This window comes from Nothobranchius furzeri, chromosome 2 (genome assembly GCF_043380555.1).
Source record: "Nothobranchius furzeri strain GRZ-AD chromosome 2, NfurGRZ-RIMD1, whole genome shotgun sequence".
Taxonomy (NCBI): Eukaryota; Metazoa; Chordata; class Actinopteri; order Cyprinodontiformes; family Nothobranchiidae; genus Nothobranchius; species Nothobranchius furzeri.
In genome coordinates this window covers 4,366,533-4,385,300 of record NC_091742.1, presented here as the reverse complement: position 1 = coordinate 4,385,300, position 18,768 = coordinate 4,366,533, and the positions used below count along the sequence as shown (strand labels likewise).

The window sequence follows — 18,768 nt, the reverse complement described above, 5'->3', positions numbered from 1 at the left end:
GAAGGTCATCGAGAGAATGCCAAGAGTGTGTAAAGCAGTAATCAGAGCAAATGGTGGTAATTTTTAAGAAAATTTAATATAAAACATGTTTTCAGGAGGAGATAAGTGCCCGCCACATAACTGGAGGGTTGCAGGTTCGCACCCTGCCTGCTGGTAGTGATTGGAGGGACCAGTGTTGGCCATACTGTAGGACCAAGAAATACTATTTACAAGTCCAGTAGCAACAAAGCCAGGTCCCCATCAGATCTTGATTTTGTAGCCTCTTTTAGCTTCCTCAAACAAGTGTAGGCCATGCCGATGTTCACTCTGGTTTTAGCTCTTAGCTTCGCCTCCAAAGACGTTACTCTCTTACTTTTACTTCCATGTTCCATCATGATTCCAACAGCAAAAGCAAACTTTTTCTTGTGGTTTTTATTGACGATCGGTGAACTGAAAATGCTAACTGCGAGCATTACAGCTAAAAGATGTAAAGCAGGTAAAGAGTACTCCCTACAACACCTACCCACTCCACAAAACTATCAAGTGTGATTTTTGGTCAGCAGAAAGTTGCAGAGTGGTGTCAAATATGAAACCGGTCTCGTTTCTAACCCAACAATCACCAAGATCAATTTAAACTATATTGTTACTTTAACAAGACAGAGTGTTTTAGAAAGCATCTTTTAAATTCAGCTTTGTTTAAACAACCAACATGCTGGCACCTCAACCTACCCACTGTAACAGCTGGAACGGTGCTCACCACATCCCAGCGAGACACTTGTCCTTACCTTCCTCTGCTCAAATCCTCCCTTTCTCTTTTCTTTCTCTTACTGTTTGTTTTACTCTAGCTCACTCTGCCCCCTCCCCTCCCCAGAAGTGCACATACAGCTGGTGTTTTTTTCCTCTCAAGTCGCCTCTGCAGCACTTTTCTAATGTGCGGACCGCTGTCGAGTTTAGAGGTCCAAAGTATTAAGTCTCGTGACTGCAAAAGCGACATCACTATGATGAAGAGGTTTGTGACCGTAATGCTACATGGCCTCGTCAGCCTGACCAAGGAGAGCCCCATTTGGACAAAAGAGCATCACCTGCCAATGAAGAAGATCAAGAGGAAACGGAGGACAGTGAAGAGAAAAAAGAGTATGGGCAGACGCAACTTAGTGAGGGCGGTTGGTATCTCTTCTGTGTTCTCTCATCAGGGTAGCTGATTCTTATTTTCTAAGCTAAAATTAGCATAATTTTAGGCTCTCTAAGTGTCTTGGTTGAGTGTCTTGTTGTGTGCTCAGATAAAATGTGTTTGTCTGGTTGGCTGTTTGGCTTATAAGTAGAAATTTGTTTTTGCATAAGTGGGAATATGCATCATGGTGTAATAAAGTTAAAACTAAAATAAGACTATGTAAGCAAAAGGCATCAGGTCTATCTTTATTCAGTAGGTTTTTTTTTTGGTTTATTTTGTAAAAAATTTTCAGATTTTAATCTATGAACACAAAATCAACCAGGATGAAATTGTTAATGGACATCTGTGATTTCTCTGGTGTGTATATACCTCAGCACCTTTAGGTTCATAATCATCTGATTGAAGAGAAATGGGCTCTGAAGCTCGAGTAATTATACAGTTTTGTTTAGACTGCGGCTGAAAATGTCAATGAGTCACACTCTTCCATCTTTAAAATCCTGAGTCACTTTCGGAGAATTTCTTGGAGCCACTTATTACCGGTAGCTTAGTGACCAAAGCTAAATGACATTTCACAGGTGTGCACAGAAAATATAAGTCAAATACGTATATTTGAACCATAGGACCAACAGATGTGTGAAAAAATGTTTCCTTTTGTTCATTTTGTATGTCGTCAGGCTTTTGTGTGTTTCCTCTTTCAACTCCCTGCAGTCCTTTTTTTCTTTCTAGAATGAGTCCTGTCAAATTAAACGGAAAGGCACTTCTCAGTCCTCTTGTGTGCTGCTTGCCACAGCAAGGGGGAGGAAATCTGCCTGACACTTGAGAATGAAAAAGCATCATAGGGTTTTTTGGACATGTTTAACAAACATAATTCAGGTTTATTTTGCCAGTTAAGCTAACTATGGGCTAATGTTTTGGGTCAAACTGAAACTAGGTGCAATAAGATCTTCAGTGTTGTTGGAACATCCCGTTGTTAACTGTAGGAATGTAAGAAAATATTGTTGTCGTTGTCTTCCTCCGCTTATCCGGGTCCAGATCGTGGGGGCAGCATCCCAACCAGGGAGCTCCAGACCGTCCTCTCCCCAGCCACCTCCACCAGCTCCTCCGGCAGGACCCCAGGGCGTTCCCGGACCAGATTGGAGATGTAACCTCTCCAACGTGTCCTGGGTCGACCCGGGGGCCTCCTGCCGGCAGGATATGCCCTAAACACCTCCCCAGGGAGGCGTCCAGGAGGCATCCTGACCAGATGCCCAAACCACCTCAACTGACTCCTTTCGATCCGGAGGAGCAGTGGTTCTACTCCAAGTCCCTCCCGAATGTCCGAGCTCCTCACCCTATCTCTAAGGCTGAGCCTGGCCACCCTACAGAGGAAACTCATTTCAGCCGCTTGTATTTGCGATTTCGTTCTTTCGGTCATTACCCAAAGCTCATGACCATAGGTGAGGATTGGGACGTAGATTGACCGGTAAATCGAGAGCCTGGCTTTCTGGCTCAGCTCACTGCAGATGCTGAACCAATCCGCCTGTCGATCTCCCGATCCCTCCTACCCTCACTCGTGAACAAGGCCCCTGAGATACTTTAAGGTAGGACCTCTCTCCCGACCCGGAGTTGGCAAGCCACCCTTTCCCGGTCGAGAACCATGGTCTCAGATTTGGAGGTGCTGATCCTCATCCCAGCCGCGAACCTACCCAGCAAGAGCCGAAGGTCAGAGCTGGATGAAGCTAGGAGGACCACATCATTCACAAAAAGCAGAGACGAGATTCTCCTGCCACCGAACTCGACACACTCCACACCACGGCTGCGCCTAGAAATTCTGTCCATAAAGGTTATGAACAGAACCGGTGACAAAAGGCAGCCCTGGCAGAGTCCAACCCTCACTGGGAACAGGTCCTACTTCCTACCGGCTATGCGGACTAAACTCGCGCTCCTCTGGTAAAGGGACTGAATGGCCCTTAACAAAAGGCCACCCACCCCATACTCCTGGAGCGTCCCCCACAGGGTGCCCTTGGGGACACCGTCATAAGTCTTCTCCAAATCCACAAAACACATGTGGATTGGTTGGGCAAACTCCCATGCCCCCTCCATCACCCTTGCAAGGGTATAGAGCTGGTCCACAGTTCCACGGCCAGGACGAAAACCACATTGCTCCTCCTCAATCTGAGATTCAAGTATCGATCAGACCCTCCTCTCCAGTACCTTGGAGTAGACCTTTCCAGGGAGGCTGAGGAGTGTGATCCCCCTATAGTTGGAACACACCCTCCGGTCACCCTACTTAAAGATGGGGACCACCACCCCGGTCTGCCACTCAATAGGAACTGCCCCCGATGACCACGCAATGTTGCAGAGACGTGTCAACCACGACAGCCCTACCACCTCCATAGCCTTGAGATACCCAGGATGAATCTCATCCACCCCCGGGTCTCCGCGGCTGTGTAGTTGTTTGACTACCTCAGCAACTTCTGCCCCAGAGATTGGACAGTTCATCCCCAGGTCTCCCGGCTCTGGCTCCTCCTCGGAATGCGCGTAGGTGGGATTGAGGAGCTCTTCAAAGTATTTCTTCCACCGCCTGACTATAGCCCCAGTTGACGTCAGCAGCTCCTCATCCTCACTGTAAACAGTGTGAGCGAGTTGCTGCCTCCCTCTCCTGAGGCGCCGGACAATTTGCCAGAACCTCTTTGGCGCCGATCAATAGTCTTTCTCCATGGCCTCACCAAACTCCTCCCACGCCCGAGATTTTGCCTTGGCAACTGCCACTGCTGCTCCCCGCTTGGCTATCCGGTACCCGTCTGCTGCCTCTGGAGACCCACAGACCAGCCACGCCCTGTAGGCCTCCTTCTTCAGCCTGACGGCTCCCCAAACCTCTGGTGTCCACCAGCGGTTATGGGGGTTGCCACCACGACTGTCACCGGCCACCTTGCGACCACATCTAGCAATGGCCGCCTCAACAATCGCAGAGTGAACAAGGCCCACTCGGACTCGATGTCCCCCACTGCTCTTGGGACGCGGTCAAAGCTCTGCCGGAGGTGGGAGTTGAAGACCGTCTTAACAGGTTCTTCTGCCAGGCATTCTTAGCAGACCCTCACTATGCGTTTGGGCCTGCCAGGTCTACGCGGCATCTTCCCCTGCCATCTGATCCAACTCACCACCAGGTGGTGATCAGTTGACAGCTCCGCTCCTCTCTTCACGCGGGTGTCCAAAACATACGGCCGCAGGTCAGATGATACGACTACAACGTCTTATCATCGACCTGCAACCAAGGCTGCCCTGGTACCAAGTGTACCGATGGGCATCCTTATGTTCAAACATGGTGTTCGTTATGGCCAAACTGCGGCTTGCACAGAAGTCCAATAACGAAAAACCACTGGAGTTCAGATCAGGCGGGCCGTTCCTCCCAATCACACCCCTCCAGGTCATGCAGTCATTGCCCACGTGAGCATTGAAGTCCCCCAGCAGGACAATGGAGTCCCCTGATGGAGCACTATCTAGCACTCGTCCCAGGGACACCAAAAAGGGTGGGTACTCTGAACTGATATTTGGCGCATAAGCATAAACAACAGTCAGGACCCGTTCCCCGACCCGAAGGCGCAGGGAAGCTACCCTCTCGTCCCCCGGGGTAAACCCCAACACACAGGCAGGGAGTCTTGGGGCTAACAAAAAGTCAACCCCAGCCCTCCGCCTCTCACCTGGAGCAACTCCAGCAAAGGAGAGTGTCCAACCCCTCTCAAGGACTTGTGTTCCAGAGCCAATGCTATGTGTCGAGGTGAGTCCGACTATATCTAGCTGGTACCGCTCAACCTCTGCCACAAGCTCCTGCTCCTTCCCCGCCAGTGAGTTGACGTTCCATGTCCCAATAACCAGTTTTCTTGTTCGGGGATCGGACCACCAAGGCTCCCGCCACGGTCTGCCACCCGATCCACACTGCACCGAACCCTTCATGTTCCTTCTGCGGGTGGTGGGTCCACAGTTGGATGAGCCCATGCATCCGGTTCGGGCATGGGCTCATCCAACCAAATATTGATGTGCTGCATTAAAATATGGTGATATTTCATATGATAGTCAAGTGATATTTAAATACAGTGCATTGTTTAGTTATTTATTTATTTTTTAAACTTTACATGCAAACTAGGGATGTAAGAAAATATCGATTCGATATTGCAAGATATTGTGATTTTTTTCCTGCAATATTATATCGATTTTCGAAAGCCGTGTATCTAATTTTTGGAAGAATTGACATGCAAACATTTGTGTGTTTTCTTTTCTTTTGGTTCAATTCAAACACCGACCGCTAGCTAGCAGCAGTGTGCGATGGGTTTTGTTTCCACCATTGAAATATAAATTCCTCTATCATGGTTCAGATGCCTCATGTTAAACATGTTAAGTATGACTTTAGACTGTTTATTGAATTTTCCTATAATAAATTCAGTCTAAAAAAATGGCTAATATCATCTGACTGAATGTATTGCAATATATATTATTATGATATGTTGTATCGTCTTCCCTCTATCGTGATGCGTATTGTATCGCCATGATTTCACCATTACCCATCCCTAATGCAAACATTTACCGGTTTCTTTTGTGTGGTGCAATCCAAACTCCCAACCACTAGGGGGCAGGAGTTTTTACAACCTTCCTTCCAATGGAACAATGAGATCTCACAATTACACTGGAAGTGTCTTGGAAACATCTGGCCTGAGCGCAGACATCATATATGTAGACACCTCGTGGATTGGCGCTGCCTTTAGTGAGGCTAAGTCTCCGCCCTTTCCGGTCGGCTCATGGGTTCTCGGAAGAACGAAAAATGAATGCAAGTCAACGGGGCTAAAAGAGCTATTTTCTAATCCACTTTGCCTTACGCTCTGGATCGCACATATGTTGTACTTCTATTTAAATGAAAAGGAATGATGTGTGTTTCGACCACGCCAGTCACGTACTTTGAGATTTATCAGCCTGTAAAAGTTCGTAATTAGCATGACTACAAATCAGTCACCGGCAGCTCATATATGACATCACCACAGAATCTCCTCTCCCCTAGCGTAGCTGCTACTTACCACATGACTAGATTTATGGTGGTTCTTTCCTCCTGAAAGAAGGATTTGACGTTCGCTGATCTTAGCCATTTTTCCTGTTTTTGTCCGTGTTTGGTTCAATTATGTCACTTTGGTGATGCACATTTGTGGTCCTGGACTTATTTTCACACAACCTAAAATAACATTTCTCCCTGTTTGAAAATATAAGCATGTTCTTGGTATCAAAATGCCTCTTTAAATTCACGGACATCGTATGTGAAATCCATTGCACATAACAAACGAAAATTTAAATAAGCGTTTTTAGTCCCATTGATTTGCACTCATTTTTTTTGTTCTTCTGGTGACCCATGGTCCAGAAGTAGATGGACGTGACCTAGGCTCCCTTTTGGAGCTGCTGTAGTGGCCAGCCGCCATCTTGAAGGGGTCTCCATTTGACCCTAGTGCATTTATTTGTACTAAGGAAGGCGTTTACCCAACTAAAAACACATTTTGAAATGCATTTTCACAAAATCAGACTAATTGTATGGCGTGATAGTTAAAATATAAGTACAGTCAGGTCCATAAGTATTGGGACATGGACACAATGCTAACATTTTTGGCTCTATACACCACCACAATGGATATCAAATGAAACGAACAAGATGTGCTTTCACTGCAGCCTGTCAGCTTTAATTTGAGGGTATTTACATCCAAATCAGGTGAACGGTGTAGGAATTACAACAGTTTGCATACGTGCCTCCCACTTGTTAAGGGACCAAAAGTAATGGGACAGAATAAGAACCATAAATCAAACATTACATTTCAATACTTGGTTGCAAATCCTTTGCAGCCAGTTACAGCCTGAAGTCTGGAACACACTGACATCACCAGACGTTGGGTTTCATCCCTGGTGATGCTCTGCCAGGCCTCTATTGCAACAGTCTTCAGTTCCTTCTTGTTCCTGGGGCATTTTCCCTTCAGTTTTGTCTTCAGCAAGTGAAATCCATGCTCAATCAGATTCAGGTCAGGTGATTGGCTTCGCCATTGCAAAACAGTCCACTTCTTTCCCTTCAAAAACTCTTTGGTTGCTTTTGCAGTATGCTTTGGGTCATTGTCCATCTGCACTGTGAAGCGCCGTCCAATGAGTTCTGAGGCATTTGGCTGAATATGAGCAGATAATATTGCCTGAAACACTTCAGAATTCATCGTGCTGCTTTTGTCAGCGGTCACATCCTCATTAAATACAAGAGAACCAGTTCCACTGGCAGCCATATATACCCACGCCATGACACTTCCAGCACCAAGTTCACTGATGAGGTGGTATGCTTAGGATCATGAGCAGTTCCTTTTCGTCTCCATACTCTTCTCTTCCCATCACTCTGGTACAAGTTGATCTTGGTATCATCTGCCCATAGGATGTTGTTCCAGAACTGTGAAGGCTTTTTTAGATGTTGTTTGGCAAACTCTAATCTGGCCTTCCTGTTGTTGGGGCTCACCAATGGTTTACATCTTGTGGTGAACCCTCTGTATTCACACTCGTGGAGTCTTCTCTTGATTGTTGACTTTGACACAGATACACCTACCTCCTGGAGAGTGTTCTTGATCTGGCCAACTGTTGTGAAGGGTGTTTTCTTCTCCAGGGAAAGGATTCTTCTGTCATTCACCACAGTTGTTTTCTGTGGTCTTCCATTGTGGTGGTGTATAGAGCCAAAAATGTTAGCATTGTGTCGATGTCCCAATATTTATGGACCTGACTGTATAATAAAATAAATAAAAATATTAATCCCTAACAGTTAGGCTAGAAAAGTCAAAAGTAGTCCCATGGGATCTGTTTTCAATAGTACGCCACTTGCTGCAACCGTGGGCCACACAAAAAGCAGTTGCCCACCTTGTGCTGACTCCAGTTGGGTTTGGAGAGTGAGGAACCCACCCAGTATGGCGGGGACAGTGTTACGCTTTCCACCGCCTAATGGGGCATCTTCATACTCATGTCTATGGGTCTGAGTTTGCAAATATTGCAAATATCGTCTGGATTTTATTATAACAATATATCGTTTTGTCCCCGCTGTATCGTGATGGTATCACCAGATTCTTGCCAGTACACACCCCTAGTTTACAGCCTGCTTTGATTTGTCCACTACAGTTTTCTTTCTCACATAATTGATGCTTTGTCTCTTGGTTCTTGAGAAGAAATGGATACATTTAGATGAATTAGAAATATTCTTACTCTTGGATTCACCTGTTGTGTCATGAACTTAAGATTTTGTGTAAAATAACTTGTGAGAACCCAACAGTATCTTATCTTTGCTAGTGCGACTTTAAACCGTTTAAACTGCATGATCAACACTGTAACAGCATGTCCTAAACAGAAATATGTTCATCAGCAGCTCTCACTAGCAATCTCTGATGGTCGGCAGCAAAATGCAGCGTCGGCACAGTGGGCTTTATGCTTCAGTAGCTTCAGCGTTAATCTCAGTCATGTAGTTTGAGATTCCTTCCACATGTAGGATTATTCATATAGGTTATTTGTTCTCCTCTGACTGCTGTCATGTGATTTCCAGATGATATTGACTGTGTACCTCAGTGATGGAGAACAAGCCGCAGCTGAGGTACCCATCACACCCGAGACGACGTGCCGAGACGTTGTTGACTTCTGTAAAGAGCCCGGCGAGAGCGGCTGCCACCTGGCTGAGGTCTGGAGAGGCAATGGTAAGATCTGCAGGAAGTATTGATCCAGAGCTTTCCTAACTTCTGAGGCAGTACGAGTGACTGTTTCCTTTCATATTTTCATACCATCCAGTGCAAGAAGCAGATTAGGTTTTGTAAAGATAATGTAATCTAAAACTCTGTTCTTGCTGAGTGTGCAGGAATTTTATTTTATGAAGCCTTTAGTTGTATTTTTTATTGTAAAAACGCTAAACTGCTTCTGGTATTGAACTGAGATTTTTGAGAAGAACCTAAATAAACAAAATAAGAATCCGCACACGTCAATCTGCGGTCAGAATCGATTCCTGATGAAGGTCTTTGACCGAAAGCTTGACCAATAAACTCCTACATCGCAGATTGAAGTGTGCGGATTCTTATTGTGTTTATTCCACTTTTTGATCCAGCACCTTTCCCAGACGAGCGGTGACTCCTTCTACTCTATTTGAGAAGAACCCAAAAAAAGGAGAAATACATTTATTAAGACGAATGATAATTCAAGTACAAATTTATAGGTCAGGGAAAATGAGCTGGTTCAACTTTTTAAAAACCATCTCTTTGACCTACTGGTTTCCATTTCCACTGGCTGTGTTTTCTTAATCTGGTCTCATTGAACTTTGTCTACCTTTATAACTTGATTTAATCTGGCACCTAATCCTTTCTATTTGGTTTTAAAAGTCCCAACTTTAATACTTTACACTGGGCAGCATGCTTCTTCCCACTTCCCAATAAATGTCAATCTTTTCACAGAACCGTGTTTAAAAAATTGTAACAATTCCACCGGCTAATTGGTGAGTTTCTTTCTAAAACCTACAGATGTGGCGTCTGTAGGACTCATAATTGGATCTAAGCTCATTTTATGAACTTTTCTGCCTTTTAGAGCGAGCAATCCCCTTTGAGCACATGATGTACGAACATTTGCAGAAGTGGGGACCACGAAAACAAGAAGTCAAGTTCTTCCTCCGTCATGAAGATTCACCAACTGAGAGCAGCGATCAAGGTTCGTAACGGTCTGAGATCTCTTAGGGTTTTCGCTGTTCTTCCAAAAGTAGAACTCAGGCTGTTTTTCTGATGAATAACCAAAATAAAACTTTGGGGGAACACAAGATCAGAATAAATCTGAGAATGGATTTTGTGGGGCTCTAAAAAAATTTCAGCTTAATTTACCTGAAGCTTTATCTGCTGGTATCTTACAAAGTCAGCTTTGTTTTTTTAAATGAATACGTTAGCCGTTTTTACAAATCAATGCCATGGCGGCACCAGGAAGCCTTAGGTTGTTTATAAGTGGTCAGACCGTGGCGGTGATGTGGCGAAATCGTATACTTTTTATAAAAGATGAGGTGATGGCGGGAGTATGGGGCCGGTCCTTGTGCTGCAGCAGACTTCCGTTTATCTTAGCCATAACTTGCTTTTTATTGCAATTGAAGCCGCGATTGATAAGTATTTTTAACAAGCCGTTCCTAAAGGTGTCTGTCCCCCACAGCCTCTGTTGAGCTGACCTCCAGCTCTAACAGAGAAGCTCCTGAAGAGCTGCAGCGCTCCAGTTTCCCTTCTTAGCTGATTTTGTTCAAAAACCAAAACTTACGGCCGTGTTTAGCTTGGCAGTAACTCCCCGCATGTTTATGTTTATGTATTTAGCAATCACTTTTGTCCAAAGCGACTTACAAGTGATAATCGGCATGTTGCCCTTGAGGCTAACAACAACAATAACAAGAACAACAACCAATTTCCAGTCAGTCATAGGTGGCAGTGAGGCAGCATGATGAAGCTTGGTTTATGCTTGACACATTCACTTTCCGCGCGGTGATGCGGCTCGCGGATGGAACGCGCTTCACAACTCGCAGCGTTTATGGTCCGTGCGGCTCGTCTCTGCGGTGAGCCAATATTCTCCCAAACTGTAGGGGGCAGCATGGAGCTCTACGGCATGCATCCAACACTACACCATAGTAGAAGTAGAAATTACTGTTTACAACACGGCATTTCAGCATTTTTAACAGCGTCCTCGTCTTTTCCGACAGTGCGAGCTATTTCTCTCCAAGAATTATTTACAACATGTTGATCACGGTGATCTCTGAGAGCTGAATCATACAAATGTCTGTATTTACGAACCTCTGCCATACTAGTTCTCGCCGGTCCGCCATGTTTTTCCGCGTCCGTCCGTCCGCGTGGTTAGAAATTTTCCGAGGTGCGCGTTGCGGAAATTCTGGGCCGTGCGGAGGCGCGGTGGAGGGGCGTGGTTGTTAAAATGACGCAACTTTTCCGCGCGGAGCCGTGCGGACCTCGTGGATGCGTCAAGCATAAACCAACCTTTAGTCTTGGAGAGGAAGGAACAAGGAGTGAACAGTAGAGAGGGGGATGGGTGCAGGGAGGGTGCTAGTTTAGAAGATGCTCTCTGAAGAGAAGGGTCTTCAGGGTCTACATCATTATGACACCTCTGTTGCGCCAAAGCGCAATCGCATATTGTAAGACATACAATTACCTCAATATTACTTACCAAGCGAGGAGATTCCCGCATGCCACGAAATTTGCATGACGCCATGCCAGCATGACGCATTTATAAGACACACCTTTGTGGTAATTTTACGCTGGTTAGCCTGCACGGTGTGTCTTATAAAAGGGCTATTTTCAGGCAGTTTAGGTTAGGGATGTGCATTGGTGGAATACGTATCATGATACAGGGGAGACGTTACAAAATATCACAATATATTGTGATACATTCAGTCAGTAATTAGTGATTTTTTTAGACTGAATTTATTGTAGTAAAATTCAATAAACAGTCAAAACTGATGCATAACATTTTTAACATGTTGTCGTATCTGAACCATAACAGAGGGATTTACATTTCATTGGTGGAAACAAAACCCAGTGCACACTGCTGCCAACTAGCGGTCGGCGTTCGAATTGCACCAAAATAAAATACACATATGTTTGCATGTAAATTCTTCCAAAAATTAGATACACAGCTTTTGAATATCGATATAATATTGCAGGAAAACATGTGCTTTGTGTTAATGATGGTTTCTGATGTTTATTTTCTGCAGGGAGTCAGCAGTCTCAGGATCAAACCAATCGCAGAGGAGGAAGTACCGGAGAGAAGCACAATGAGAACGTGGTGAGAGATTTATTATCTAATCAATAATCTAAGATCACATTGCATTCACACACATGTTGCCTCTGTCAGTGCTCCCCAGGGCAGCTGTGGCTACATCGTAGCTCATCACCATCAGTGTGTGAATGTGTGTGTGAATGTGTGTGTGAATGGATGAATGATACACTGTAGTGTAAAGCACTTTGGAGTCCTTACTCTTGAGAGGCGCTATACAAGTGCGGGTCATTTATCATTTATAATATAAAGAGCTATATTGTAAAAAATAGTTAATTTGTTGCTGTTCAACATCAGTTACACCCTGTACATCAGAAAGATCATCAACTGTGATCTTTAATAATGTTAGCTTTATAGACATTGTCCAAGTTCTAGTGTTTGGTGTGTGTTGTTGTGCCTGTTCTGCTGCTTTGCTTTAGGATGTGTCAGCTCTGAGATGTGAGTGACTCTGATAAGAGCACCCTCTGGCATCACTTTCTTTCTCTGTCTGACCATCTGTTCCAGATTTAGCATCAAAGTGTTGTGGTCGAGGAAATGTAACTAATTGAACCTTAAGGGTTAAGGGAGGAAACCAGCATATCTTATGTGATGAAGGGCACATAGACTGTTTAAAATAATGTTATAAATAAAGACTGGATCCACATGGAACAAAATCAGCCATCATTTCATCTGTTTACAAACTCTAAAAACTTAGTTTCAACAGGAGGAAAATAATGTATAAGCCTAACTACCAGTTTTGAGATACAAATATCAAAAATCTAGAACATCACTGCATCAGTCAAGGCCAGAGCAATTACCTCTGATGATGAAACTTGGGGATTTGTTGACCATCTCAGTGCTGATGGAAGCTTCAGGGTAAATTTTAAAGATTCAGGACCATCCTGTGTGTTCAGATTGATCAATATACCAAAATCCATCCATCAGCTTTTCATCAGCTGATTTATTTCACTCATGTGAAGTATTTCAGAGTCATATGGTGTAGATGGAGTGGTATTACACACCTAACATATGGACTTCAGAGCTGGAAAGTGATGAGATCTTTGTTCGAACGTCACAACCCTAAAACAAACCATTGTTTTCATCTGTGATGGTCACTCAAGGGGGCGCATGATTGGCACTAGAGCCCTGCGTGGGACTGTTTTCTTCATCCCACTCCTGCCCACTCCCGCTGAATTTCTGACTATTACCACCCGCAACGTGTGGGTTACACTGCCGCTCGCACCTGCAGCGTTTATGTCCACTCCCGCCCGCAACCACAAGACTCTGAGAAATTATTACCTCACAATAAAAGAGATGTATTGTGTCCTCTCTGGTCCTGGAGAAAACATGTCATTTTATAGGCTATACAGAAACCACATGAATCCTTGATTCGTTTCTCAGGCCTGCACGTCTTTTAACATATTGGTCAGGATTGACGCACTTTGTTTTCATTTAGTTTTTAACCCTTTAACGCCGAGGCGTCACCAGGATCACCAGTGACGCCTCGGTGCATGTGATTTCAAATACATAAAGGAGCTACGGTGTGGTGCTTAAAGGAAAATCAAGGTCGTTTCATATTCTATTCTCTGTAATCAGGCAGTGATCGAGGTTACTTTTCTAAGAGAGACCTGAATGAGAAATATTAACACAATTGGCATATAGACAACACAGTGCAATAACTTTTAATAACTTTGTTTTTATACACGTGTATAAAAAATTAACACAATCACATGGTACATAAAATAGATCGCTTTGCAAAATAAGTACCATATAAACATGAAAAACAGCAGATTTAAAGTTTTTTGCCATATATTGCAGGTGTTCTGTTTGAAAAAAAAGTTAAAATAAATAAAAACGTTCAAACTTAGGCATGCTGCTCAGTAACACAGGCACCTAATTGACAAATAGCAACAGATTGAGTGGCTCAGATAACACTAATAAATAACAAAGATAAATTCTAAAACCCAAAAAAATTAAATTTAGTAATTAATCACTTGGTTGGAATATTGCTGTGGAGGAAGAGAATGTGGCTGACCGAATGCGATGCCAATCCTGTGCGTCTCTCTTCCAAGATGCGCCCACAGACACTGAATGCCCGCTCTGAAGGCGCACTGGATGCAGGGATACTGAAAATGAAGCGCGCCAGCTTTGAGAGCGCTTGGAAGCGCTCTTTGTTGAACTTCCACCATTGAAGCACGTTGTCTGGGTCTGGGTTGTCAGAGAGCCGGCAGGTGAGATATTCAGAAATTTCATCATCGACCGACTTTGGCGCTGAAGCAAAGGACGCGTCATCTTCCCAGTCTGCAAATCGTTCTGTGCTTTGCCTTTTGGCTGGTGGTGGCTCATCCTCTGCTGTGGCTGGGACTAGGTCAAACTGCATCTTCTGAATAATATCCTTTGTGCCTTTAAAAAAGGATTTTATTCATATATTAATAAATATTTATTTTTAAAATGGCTCGTGTCATTCATTTAGCTATTTTGCCTCTCATTCATTGTCTTATCTCTCTTTCTATTTTTAAAATGCATTTAAATTATAATTTTAATTATAACTGCATTGCATGCTATTTTCTGTTTTTATAAAAAGCTAGGCAGCATACCTTTAATTACATCTTCTCTTGTGTCTGAGGGCAGCATCCGTAGCAGTCGCATTTTAGGAGCCAGCAGTGTTGCAATCCTATACATCATGTGGAGAGGGGATGCAGATGTTTCACTGGTGCCCATAAGTTCTTCCAGACGTGAGGCACACACATTGGCGACTTTAGAGAGCAAGGGCTCATGGGATGCAGCTTGGCAGTGTTCACTGAGTCTCATGGACCACGGCAGTGGAAGTGATGTGCTGGGAGTGGATTTTGTGTCCATTGTAGACTAGTATTTTTGCACATTTGTCACAACTGACAAAGTCCAGTTCGTTTCCAGCTTTGTCACAAACAATTGAGGAACTCCTCCAAATGTCTGACTTGCCTTGCTTGGTTTTTGTGTCATAAAGACCTTGTTTCAGCTTCTTTTCAACATCAGTTGCCGACTCCATCATACTCATCCCAATCCTGCACTGTTTCTTTTAGCCGACCGTTCCCGCCCGCAGCAAAATTCACACTGCCTGCTCCTGCGAGATTTGTGTTGGGTCCCGCGGGACCCAATCCCAACGCAGTCCTCTAACTGGCACTCCATTACCTTCTAATGGCAGGACTTATTTAAGTCAGCATTTCTTCCTAATGACTAATTCAGGGATTCAGATCAGTTAGCTGATGAAACGGTTCAAACGAGGACAGTTCCTCTGACTTTTTCCACAGGCTGCTGTTCCAGAAGATGTATTCTCCTCCAAGCAGAACTGATCAGCCATCTAGGGAGGCTGATAAGCATACATTTTAATTTTATAGATCACGACTTCTGCTTGAAGTGCTGATAGCAGCAGGTAGGCGATGTAGGTCTACTACATTCTACATTTGATCTTCTACCAAAGAGCTATTCGGCTAGCCTGGCAAGCCATCCTATATATGTTAATATATAGGCTAACCACGGCCCCTAGACAGAGTTCAGTCGTGGGGTGGAATCTACGGTTGTCTTTTCACGCAATTGGACAGCCCTAGGACTAATCAGAACAACAAACAATGTGTTCATCACCACAGAAAACTGTCTACGGGACAGTTCGCCGTACACCGTCAAAGAAGCCAATACGTTGTTGAAATAAAGAACTTCAGTACCTCTGTCTGCTCATGTCTCAAAGAAAAGCCCAATCGTTCAAATTTGATACCAACGTTGTTTTAAACAAACATTGTTCTTGAGTCGCCACCATCTTTGTTGTTTTGTTTCGTAACAGCTCTGCCATTATTGTAAAAATAAAACATAGCATTGTGATTGGCCTGGCCTAAACGTAGCAAAGCCAATGGTAGATCTGCTGAGACTACAATGGAGTGTGGCTAGACCAACCTTCAGAGCATTGCTATTGCTACAGTTTACCTAGATTTCCAGGTGACTATTTGGTTTCTTTGCTTGTTTTATAGACTGATATAGGTTATTTATCTGTCCCAGTTGGAGCTTTTGACTGCTCAGTCGAGAATGTTTTGTCCTACTGCCATTGAAGTGTGTGTGTGTGTGTGTGTGTGTGTGTGTGTGTGTGTGTGTGTGTGTGTGTGTGTGTGTGTGTGTGTGTGTGTGTGTGTGTGTGTGTGTGTGTGTGTGTGTGTGTGTGTGTGTCCCTCTCTCTCTCTCTCTCTCTCTCTTTCTCTCTCTCTCTCCCCCTCTCTCCCTCTCTCCCTCCCTGGGGCGAATAGTCATTGATGCAGTTTTGTTTGAGTGCATCTGAGCATGGCTCTTTGTGTGTGACAGTGGCTTCCTACACATCACTCCCCATTCCCCTCTTTGAGTCCTGCTTGAACAAATTCCACTGAGGGGGAGACTGCATTGAGATCAGGCCACGTTTTAGTTGAATGTTGCTTACCTGCACAATAAAGTGGAGTACATTTTAGAAAAGAAGCACGTTTTATTCAGATTAGATGAGTCACAGGAATATCTGCCCACACTCATCGAGTCAGGGCAGTGGATTGTAACATTGTGCCCCTGTTTGGGATTCACCTTCCATTGCATGCCTTTACGTACGTGTAGGATTATTTACTATTGTGATGAGCTGTCTTGCCACCAGAAAAACAGGAACACAAACCAGTTCATGTCCTTGTAGAAAATCGTTCTGCCATTCATAGCGTCATCTCTAAGAACGTTCTCCTGAAAGCTAACGTTGCAGCATTTGATGCTAGTCAGTAAAATGTGTTGTTTAGATGGGCATGTTCACTTCATGCTCTTCTACTGAAAGGTAAAATCTGCCAGTGGAGAAGTTTTAGAAGTTTGTTTTGGAGGAAAGCAGAATTGAAAGCATCAGAAAAACCTTCCTGACTCTGCAAGCTTTCAACGTCTTTTTTTTTGGGGGGGGTGGGGGGGGGGTGTTGCGGGTGAAGAAGAGAACTACGTCTGTGGAGGTGAAACCAAATCTCATTAATTTTGCATAAAGTTCTCCAGATATTTTTATATGAAGGCAGCTACCTGTAAGTAGGTTGGTGTTATTTGCATGAATCTCTTTACTTTAGTTTCACCATGCAAACACTACCTTTAAAAGAGCCACCTAATGCTAGAGCTGTAACTTCTTGGAGCTGTAGGAATTAATTAATAGTGCAAAAAGAAATGATTTTACTGTGAAATAATCACAAAACAGTCTACTGTCTCGATCATGTTGGAAAGAAGATCATAATAAAACTCATTTCTTTCTCAGTCGGCTGGAGGGGTCGTCTGTTTTTCTCCTTTTAAAAAGCCAGCAAAGTGGTGCTGTTGTTTACAATCTGCCCCACTTCCATACCTCCTTGTTCCAGAGCCAATCAGATGTGAGTCTTCTACGCAAGCACTCAAATCAGCATTTGTAATTCGACGGCTGGAGTACTTTTTTGTTTTATTCATGGACTGCAGTACCCAAATTCAACCACAAGGTGTAATTCTTACTTCATGCCCCTTTAAAGCTATACTATGTAACTTTTTCATATCTTAAAATCATTTTCTTGAGCCAATATGTGGTCAAATGAACCTTTACAGGGTTATTGAAATGTCACTCAGACCCCACTGCCCTCTGTGACCAGAATATTGCACTTGCAACTTCAGAGTGCCAATCAAGAACCTGCACTTAATAAATGGGAGCTTTTATGCTTACATTTGTTTGATTTAGTGATGAACTCCTCCTGTAGACACTAATGAAGGCTGAGGAGCTATTTCAGCAGTTAGATTAAGGTGTTAAAAAGATGAACGCACAGCGAGAAGATAAGTTTCACTAGCGGACACTATGGAGTGCCAAACTGCAAAGTATCCCTTTAACAGAAAAGTAACTTTTAAATCTGAATAATTTCGTTTTTCTAATGAACAAAAACATGTGGATGGTTTGAGATTATCAACAGAAAATGTTTTTATAGCTAAATATTTGAGTCTTTTTTTAACTTTTGATTTTGGATTGTTTTTGCATTTTAGCCATGGTTGTAAAGTAGCGTGGTTGGTAGCATTGACGCCTCTCAGTGAGGAGGTTGCAGGTGGAAACCTCGACTGCAGCCTTTCAGCGCGTGGTTAGCATGTTCTCAGGCATGGATGGGTTCCTCTTCCCAGTTAAACGTGATTGTGAGTGTCGTGGTTAGTCATTTGATCTCAAAAGCCCCATTCCCACCTGTACCGGGTCGGCCCGGGCCGGGTAGCGTAGGTTGTTTACATATCTGGATGGCCTGGAATTTTCCCGGGCCAACCAAGGCTCATTCTCGGCCCTCTTCCCGAGGGGTACTGCTTCAGGCCGACCAGGGCCAACACGCCCATTGCTGACAGCAAATTCACACCTTCCATTAGAGCAAGTCTCTGATTGGTGGGTAGAATCAGCCCATTCACACCTTCCATTAGAGCAAGCCTCTGATTGGTGGGTAGAATCAGCCCACATGGGCTTAAGACAAGGATGTGTGGAATCAACCGGGCCAGGCTGGGGCCGACTGGGGCTACCCGGCCCGGGCCGACCCGGTACAGATGGGAATGGCCCATAAAAGAAACTCAGAAAAAGTCGAACCTGCTTTGTGACCTTTGGCATTTCCTGGATTTGTATGTAAGTTAGTTCTGGGATGGACTTTGGACTGTTTTTATGAGATAAAACAAGAATGTTTTTTACAGCTACTAGAGATCACGTGCAGATAATCTCTCATACAGCTGCATTTGTTACATAATTCTAACACTAATTAAATACAACAGCCTGTGCTTGTGTAGAGCTTTGTCTCATAGACATCATGGAAATTAAGTTAAAACAAATATTTGTCGTTACAAGTCTG

The 18,768-nt window shown here is 44.0% G+C and overlaps 1 protein-coding gene across 4 annotated transcripts in view; it reads left to right on the top strand.

Annotated features, from left to right (window-relative positions):
• ppp1r13bb (protein phosphatase 1, regulatory subunit 13Bb) overlaps nt 1–18,768 on the top strand; it is a 35,211-nt gene that overhangs the window by 5,398 nt on the left and 11,045 nt on the right. For 3 of the 4 annotated variants that reach the window (XM_070543159.1, XM_070543161.1, XM_070543155.1), the window contains exons 1-4: nt 725–1,142; nt 8,715–8,862; nt 9,737–9,856; nt 11,898–11,968. In XM_070543159.1, coding sequence (XP_070399260.1) covers nt 909–1,142; nt 8,715–8,862; nt 9,737–9,856; nt 11,898–11,968 — 573 coding nt within the window. In that variant the 5' untranslated portion in view covers nt 725–908. Of the gene's footprint in view, nt 1–724; nt 1,143–8,714; nt 8,863–9,736; nt 9,857–11,897; nt 11,969–18,768 lie in introns of those variants that run through there. The other variant, XM_015947278.3, reaches the window with a different exon arrangement.